At 39.4% G+C, this 8,944-nt stretch overlaps 1 protein-coding gene across 4 annotated transcripts in view; it reads left to right on the top strand.

Annotated features, from left to right (window-relative positions):
• Positions 1-8,944, top strand: part of LOC140483047 (ribosomal protein S6 kinase alpha-5-like) — a 111,139-nt gene that overhangs the window by 79,597 nt on the left and 22,598 nt on the right. For 3 of the 4 annotated variants that reach the window (XM_072580947.1, XM_072580946.1, XM_072580945.1), the window contains 3 exons: positions 3,385-3,488; positions 6,051-6,201; positions 8,119-8,277. In XM_072580947.1, coding sequence (XP_072437048.1) covers positions 3,385-3,488; positions 6,051-6,201; positions 8,119-8,277 — 414 coding nt within the window. Of the gene's footprint in view, positions 1-3,384; positions 3,489-5,699; positions 5,884-6,050; positions 6,202-8,118; positions 8,278-8,944 lie in introns of those variants that run through there. The other variant, XM_072580948.1, reaches the window with a different exon arrangement.

Genomic DNA, 8,944 nt, shown 5'->3' with positions numbered 1-8,944 from the left:
CCCCCCCCTCCCTCGTCTCTCTCTCGCTCTCTATGGCCCTAACACAGAGCCCTGCAGAACTCCATTCGTCACCGGCTGCCATCCTGAAAAAGACCCTTTTATCCCCATTCTCTGCTGTCTGTCTGTCATCCAATCCTCTATCCATGCAAGTACCTTGCCCTTAAACCATGAGCTTTTATCTTATTTAGCAATCTGCTGTGCGGTCCCTTGTCAAAGGCCTCTGGAAATCCTAATAGACCTTGCCCACTGGCTCTCCTTGTCTAACTTGCTCATTACGTCCTCAAAGAATACTAACACATTTGTCAGGCATGACCTCCCCTTGATAAAACTGTTCTGACTCCACCCTATTTCACCATGCTCCTCCAAATACTGTGATCTCATCCTTAAGAATGGACTCTAAATTATTAACAACAACCGAGGTTAGGCTAACCAGCCTACCGTTTTCTGTCTTCTGCCCCCTTCCCTTCTTAAACAGGGGTGTTACGTTAGTATTTTCCATTCCTCCAGGACCTTCCATGATTCCAGTCATTCCTGAAAGATCACCAACTGTACTCTACAATCTCCTTAGATATCTCCTTCACAACTCTAGGGTGTAGACAATCTGGTACAGGTGAACTATTCACTTTCAGACTTTTCAGTTCCCCAGCACCTTCTGCTTAGTGAGCACCACTACACACTCCTCTGCCCACCGATTCTTTTAAAGTTCTGATGCTACTGAGTGTTCCACTGTGAAAACTAATGAATAGTACTTATTTAGTTTATCCACCATTTATTTGATTCTCGTCATTGTTTAGGATGCTGGAGAAAGTGAGGACTACAGATGCTGGACAGTCAATCAAGAAGTGTGGTGCAGGAAAAGCACAGCATGTCAGGCAGCATCGGAGGAGCAGGAGAGTCAATGTTTCAGGCATAAGCCCTTCATCAGGAATGTGAAGGGGGAAAGTGGCTGAGAGATAAATAGTGGGTTGAGTGGGAAAGGTAGTTGGAAAGGCAATAGACGGATGCAGGTGGAGGATAATAGTTCGGTGGAGAGCATGGAGTGGGTAGATGGGAAGGAAGATTGACAGGTAGGAGAGGTCAAGAGGTGATGCTGAGTTGGAAGGTTGGATCTGGGATAAGGTGGAGGGAGGAGGGACTTGGAAACTAGTGGAGTCGGTGTTGATGCTGTGTGTTTGGAGGGTCCCTAGGTGGAAGATGAGGCGTTCTTCCTCCAGTTGTTGGGTGGCTTGGATTTGGCAGTGGAGGAGGCCAAGGACTTGCATGACCTTAGGAGTTGAAGTGGTCAACCACAGGTTGGTGGGGTTGTTTTGGTGTGTGTCCCAGATATGTTCCTAAAAACGCTCCGCAAGTTGGTGTCCTGTCTCCCCATTGTAGAGGAGACCACATCAAGAGCAACGAACACAATAGATGAGCTGCGTGGATGTGCAGGAAAATCTCTGCCAGATGTGAAAAGATCTTTTGGGGCCTTGCATGGAGGTGTGAGAGCAGGTTTTACATCTCTTGCAGCGGCTCGGGAAGGTGCCGGGAGTGGAGGGTGGATTGGATGAGGGTGTGGACCTAACGAGGGAGTCACTGAGAGATTGGTCTCTGTGTAACGCATATAGGGGTGGAGATAGGATGTTATTAAACTAGAAGAGAAACAGAACATATTTACAAGGATGCTCTCAAGACTGGACAGTTTGGGTAAGAAGGAGATGCTGAATAGGTTGAGATTTCTTTCCCTGGAAAGTCAGGCTGAGGGTGAGTTTATCACGGTTTAGAAAATTATGAGGGTCATAGATAAGGTGAATGGCCAAGGTCTTTTCCCCAGGGTAGAGGAGTCCAAAACTAAAAGGCATAGATTTAACATGAGAGGGGAAAGATTTAAAAAGGATCTGAGGGGCAACATTTTCATGCAGAGGGTGATGCAAGTGTGGAAAGAACTGCAAGAACTGATAGAGATGGGTACAGTTACAACATTTAAAAGATATTTGGATAGGTTTCGAGAGAAATGGGCCAAATGCAGGCAAATGGGACTAGTTGTTTAGAATACCTGGTTGGTGTGGATGAGTTGAGCCGAAGGGCCTGTATTCTTGGATATTTAATTCCCAGCCCAGATTTTCTTGCAGTTATATTCCTGTGATACCCACAACTTCATATCTGCCATTTTCAATCTGCGCTACAAGGTAATTTACCTTGTTTCATATACTGCATCTGTTTAAGTACAATACCTAGTCCTGCATTGACTCTCCCCATCCAACCTGACCCCGCTTATAGTTTCTCCTTCTCTACTGTGCCTTAAGTTAGATTCCTGACTCTTTCCATACAGTCCTATTACTTGTTCTTAAAACTTTAATAACCTCTGATGAGCATTCTTGTCATCCCCCACCCCAACATCCCTTAACATTTTCACTAATTTTCCATACACTGAACACACCCCAACTGAACAAACTGAAGTTCATTGAAAATTTCAAAATGGGAGAGAAGTTGACTGCCAGTGTGTGTATGACCTCTCTGCCTACAGTACAGCCTTGTAATACTGACTCTCATAAGCAAGTTTTTAAAAAAAATCAAACTCCTGGCTGCCTCTTCCCTTGTCCTGCAATCTGAAAGTTGAAACTCTCAATTTCTAATGCCTACTTTCCTTGTCTGGCCTTTGAGCAGATAACTGCCTCAATGTAATTCCTGGAAAATACCATGGAAGATTTTAATGGCAAAATCACTTGTACATCATTCGCTTATTGAAATGCTCATCCAACATTTGGAAATACAGGTGGAAATTCACATCATGGACAAATGGAGCAGATCCAGTGTTATATACCTATGTATGATATAGCCCTCATATTCACTGCTGCACTTGAAATTTTAAATCGAAAGAAGTAGCCCCATTGAATTTAATGGTTCTGACTTTCATGTTAGTTCCCAAAATGTAATGGTTCATTTTAGCATGTACTTATGTTCAATAAATATATCTGTGCATTAAAATATTGATGCATTTCACAACCTCAGGATAGCCTATGATATTTTGCAGCTAATGTGTTGTCACAGTTTTATTCAAGGAAATAAAAAAAGTTCCACATGCAACAATGCAATAGTGACTTTCTTTTTAAAATGATGCTTGTTAAAGTAGACGTGCCATCCAGACAAAAGGGGATCTCCCCTCAATTCCAACATCTGATTTTTTGCATCCACCAGAGGGGACAGATGGGACCTTTTTGTTTAATATCTTATCTGAAACACAGTGCCTCCATTGATGCACATGTCCCTCAGTACTGCACTAGAGTCACAGCTGTATTTATATGTTGAAGTCTTTGAAGTGAAACTCGAACCCACAACATTTCGCCTTGGATGAAAATGCTACCACTAAGCTAAAACTGACGCAAGTTGTGTATTGGTTCTCAACAGGCAGTTGATTGGTGGAGCCTTGGGGTCCTTGTGTATGAACTGCTGACTGGAGCTTCGCCTTTCACCGTGGATGGTGCAAAAAATTCTCAATCAGAAATCTCAAGGTGGCATCAGGATAATGTTTTTTCTATTCTATAAAAACTAGTGTTGAACACTATGCTGTAATAACCCCAAAAAGGCCCATAGGGCGATTAATTAGTGATTCCCCACGGGCCTTACAGGGGTTATCACACAAGAACAAAGTACCGAGTGGCTCAGCTGTACGATTTATTAATTAAACCTTATTTTTTCATTTAATCACTTTATTTAATGTTACAGTCAAAGATTTCAACATGTCCACATTTGTGTTTTAGTCAGTTGAAGGGGAAGAGCAATTTAAGCTGCATAATGTTGCATGGCCACTTTAGTGTGAAAGTGCCTTTTTATGAGACAACGCAAGTATCAGTATTGCCATTCCAAAAAGGTTATTTCAAAGAGCTCAAAGCCAGCATTATCAATTTTGAGTCATAATTGGGATTGTTATTCATGTGTTATTCCTTTGCATTTGAATCCACAGCTGTAATGCTCAAAGCTGTATAATGCTATCAGAAAAGCAAAGAATTTTAATTTGTTACATCAAGTGAACTTCAAACCTGTGCTACTGAAATTCTTAGAAGTATTCTGTTATGACCCCTGAAGTATACTGTCTGTAGTGACTGAAATTCTTAAAAGCATACTGTTAAGACCTCTGAAGTTCTTGCTGAGTTAATTTGGGTAGAATTAACCAATTTAGGCAAACAACGACAAATGAAGCCTATTAAAGCAAAAATAATACCAATTCTATTTACAATCTATCAACAATTGTTCTTATAAAGTGCGATTTTAGGAGGAGAGTCTTAATCATAGAGATGTACAGCATGGAACAGACCCTTCAGTCCAATCCGTCCATGCCAACCAGATATCCCAACCCAATCTAGTCCCACCTGCCAGCATCCGGCCCATATCCCTCCAAACCCTTCCTATTCATATACCTTTCCAAATGCCTTTTAAATGTTGCAATTGTACCAGCCTCCACCACTTCCTCTGGCAGCTTATACCATACATGTACCACCCTCTGTGTGAAAAGGTTGCCCCTTAGGTCTCCTTTCTATCTTTCCCCTCTCACCCTAAACCTATGCCTCTCTAGTTCTGGACTCCCCAACCCCATGGAAAAGGCTTATCCATGCCCCTCATAACTTTGTAAACCTCTATAAGGTCACTCCTCAGCCTCCAATGCTCCAGGGAAAACAGCCCCAGCCTGTTCACCCTCTACCTATAGCACAAATCCTTGTAAAGAGGGTTGCAGGAAATTGGAGTATTGACATAGGATATGAGATTACTGCAATCTGTTTGCAGCGTAATGTACTTACTTCCACAGGGCACAAGGTTGCAGTGGCAAAATGCACCAAATCCTTCCTGCTGTAATTTTAGATATGCTAACAGGTACAATTTGGTCCAAACCTCTCTGCATTTACAGACTATGCAGGATTTCATGGATCTGGAAAAGAGGCCAGGTCTTTTAAAGTTTATGATTAGAGGTGAAAGAGTAAAAGGGAACCTGAGGGGCAACTTTCTTTTACACAGAGGGTGGTATGCATATGGAATGAGTTGCTGGAGGAAATTATTGAAGCGTGTACATTAACAACATTTAAAAGGCGTTTGAATAAATACATGGAAAGGGAAGGATCTGGGCCAAGTGTAGGGAAATGGTGTTAGGTTAGATGGACATTTTGGGTCAGCATGGACCAGATTGGGCTAAAGGGCCTGTCTCCATGCTGTAGGACTCTGACTGCATGACTCAGATTGAGCCCCGGTATATTGAAAATATTTTACCATTTAAATCTGAACACTTTTTTTTTGAACAAAAAACAGGTTATGTATGCTTTGTTTGTTTAATTAAACCACTGAGCTTCCAAGATTAAAAGTTGCACAATCTTTATCTATTACATGTGACTGCGTACAAATTTCTCCTTTAATTTTGATAAAGATTGACCTCTTATTTAAATTCAATAGTTTGTCAATTTGATATTTTTTCTGAAATTAGTTACTAGTACTGTATCTGTAGCATGCTGCATTGAGCTGATGTTTGAGTTGCAACACAAAATATGAAACACTTTCTGTAACAAAATGAATTCATAAGTACATTTTACCAACTGCTTGAAGCTCTTAATATTAGTTTTTTTGTTTTTAAAGCCCAATGGATCATGGATATATAGTGTGGAACACTGGTTTTTCTTACTTCCACAGTGCTGCGCTCCAGATTTCAGTTGTGACCCTGTCAGGAAATGGCATCTGAAGACTGTGCAATCACCCACAGTGAAAAGAATTGAGGGGAAGAAGTCACAGGAAATTACAGTATACGAACATTTTGGGTGTTGTTTTGAATCACCCACAATAAATGATGGGCAGCCAACCACTTTTTAAAGCTGAAGATGGAAAGGAAATTTTACTTCGGAGAGTTTAAAAACTGCTTTGTAAAATGTAAAACAATCCATTACTTCACCCAAATTTGGAGGAACGACTAACATTTGTTATCTGTGTTGACAAGTTTAAATTTTAATTCTAAATATTGCAGTATTCTAATTTTTGGTAGTAAAAATTTGTCGGTCAAAAACAGTTCCTGAAAGAATAATTGTATTCTTTCTTAGGCGAATCTTAAAAAACGATCCTCCATTTCCTTTGGAAATTCAGCCCACTGCCAAGGATCTAGTACAGAAACTGTTGGTGAAAGATCCTAAACAAAGACTTGGGTCAGGGCTAACAGGAGCTGCAGAGATAAAGTCTCATTCGTTTTTCCAGGTGCTGTATCATTTTGAAACTACTCCAGTCATAAATATGTTTATCTTGTAGCAATAATGAAATGAGGAAGATCGATATAAGTTTTTAATTTTCATTAGATTTCTCAAAATTTTTTTGACATAATTGAATAAAAGCATACTTTTTGTGGTAATTTCTAAATTTTGGGATTTGAATTTACACGGAGGTAAGATTGAGGCTAATCCAGAAGACCAACACCACATAGCACCTCTGTCACTTCTTTGTTTAATGAAAACCTTCTTGAGTAAAAGTGGTCTTAAGACAGAAATAGCTATTTCATCGTTGTGATAATGCGGTTGGTTTAAGAGGTGTATTTTGTCCTGGTTTATTTAGAGAGAGATTGAACAAGAGGTAAGGAGCTGCTTGTGGTAATGTAAACAGCTTGTGAGGCCTTGGAGTTTTTTTTTAAGTTGTGATAACAGAAGCATCATGGGTGCGGCCAGCTCTCTCAGACCAAGATTTCTGTTTTTTTTCAGCTTTTAGATTCAGCAGAATCTGCTGGAGGTTTGAAGAAGTAGAAGCTATTTTTTTCCCCATCACTTGGTTGCAGCTAGAATTTGGGGTTTCTGTTCTAACTGCAGGTGTTGCATGTGAGAAAAGCTGATTTCTGAATTTCTTTTTTTGCCAAAGGGTTGTTTGTGGTATGCTGGAACTGTTAATTAGTAATACTTACAGTATCTGTTAAGTTTTCCAATAGAGTTAAGTTAGTCTTTCATTGTATTTTAACTATGGTGTTTGAATAAATTGTGTTTTGTTTAACACAGAGTAGTTTGTCTAGTCGAATAGCATTTGGAACACCGCATTGTACATTTGTGTTTAAAATAAGCAAAAGTTCGGGACTAGTCTAACTTATTAAAATATTTTGAGGGGTTGTGGTATGGTCCATAACTATCATGCACAATCCTATTCTAGGAAATAATTATTTTTTATATTAAAAAGTATAATGGAATTTGAACTGGAATAATTCCTTTCTGCTGCACTAACTTGTTATTCACAGTTTGTCATGCCTGATATTTAGCTGTTGATTGTATTCATGGTGCCGAAGTCACAAAATGAATGATCAAATCATACTTGCGCACTCAGATTTTCATCTTTCATTATACCTAATAAATGCACAGAATGTTGAAAGTGCACATATGCATAATGAATGATAATCTTGAAATCAGATGCTCAAGAGTACTGTATATTACTTATCTTTTAATTACTAACCATAACTGAAATTATCCACATCTGTTTTTCTAATAAGCTGCAATTGGTTATTGACTAACAAATTGTACAATATTGGTTTAAACAAAATCTCCATTAAGAAATTATAAGATATAAATCAGAATCAGTGTTCCTGACATAAGCCATTCTCAGTGGGAGTTTAGCTGTCAGATTCATTAATGTTATTGTTTTCTGCTGCTATTCAGGAAGGCGGTATGCCAGAAAGACACTGATGCTGAAAGACAATATTAAATACACAAGTTTCTCATGTTTTAATGTAGCATGGGTTGTTCAGATCAATTTGTCTAATTAACCCCACACAATTTTTTTTTCATACAAGCAATCTCTAAAATAATGTGGAAATATGAGAACTAATCTGTAATTGTAACTTCACATCTGTCTCCAATATTGGCAATTATAGATCCATAAATATATCAAAGTATCGAATGATATATAGCGATCCATCAGTTCCAAATGATAGTAATATTGGAGGTAATGGAGAGAGTACCATATTCATTTGGAAAATTACACTGATCTGACCTTGCAGTTTTTCAAGCGTAACATAACATGTTTGTAAACATCATTACTAAAAACCAGATTCTCATAGTCCACCATAAACTCAGCCTTAAGTATTATTTGGAATGTTTATTTTATAGGTTTTTTAAAAATATATATTTCTATATATATCTTCAGGGCCTAAACTGGAGAGATTTAGCAACCAAGGCAGTCAAACCTCCCATCAAACCAGTCATCCAAAATGAACTTGATGTCAGCAACTTTGCAGAGGAGTTTACAAGAATGGATCCAGCCTATTCTCCTGCTGCTCTTCCTCAACATACAGATTTATTTAAGGTATATTAAAATGTTCAGCATATGTATGACCAAGCATTAAAGTATTGGCAAATGTTAAGTAAAATTTAGCAATAAAAGTTAGCAAATATTGCAGTTGCTGGAAATCTGAAACAATCTCAAAGAATGCTGCAGAAACTTAGGTGTGGCCGCAGCTGTGGAGAGAGAAACCGGGTTGATATTTCAAGGCCAGTATGACTCCTTTTCAGCGCTGAAAGGGTTTGGAAAATACTTTTCTTCCACCACTTTTGAGAGATGTAGAGGAGGAAAGAAGGAAATGGATGGTGTATAGGCCCAGTGCAAAAGATTCTGTAAAGCAGTCAACTGGTCTGCATTTGGTCTTGCAATGTAAAGGAGACTGAATTGTGAGCCACAAATACTTTAGAAAACATTGAAAAAAAGTCAAACCCCACTTCACCTTGAAGGTATGTTTTTGACAAAGCAATATACAGAGGAACCTCGATTATCCAAACGAGATGGGTGGGCTCTATTTCGTTCGGGTAATCGATTATTTGGTTAATCAATTCAATGCCTTTCCTCTGGGCTCTGAGTTTTTTTTAAGTTCGCTCCCCGTTCAGGAGACAAGGCAGCAGCACACCACGCGCGAGCCACTGCCCCCAGCCCGGTCCCAAACCCCGCCCCCACCTGTCTCCCAACCCCGTCCAATACT

This window comes from Chiloscyllium punctatum, chromosome 11, assembly GCF_047496795.1.
Source record: "Chiloscyllium punctatum isolate Juve2018m chromosome 11, sChiPun1.3, whole genome shotgun sequence".
Classification (NCBI taxonomy): domain Eukaryota; kingdom Metazoa; phylum Chordata; class Chondrichthyes; order Orectolobiformes; family Hemiscylliidae; genus Chiloscyllium; species Chiloscyllium punctatum.
The sequence above is the reverse complement of the archived record's forward strand: the minus strand, read 5'-3'. Positions and strand labels throughout refer to the sequence as shown.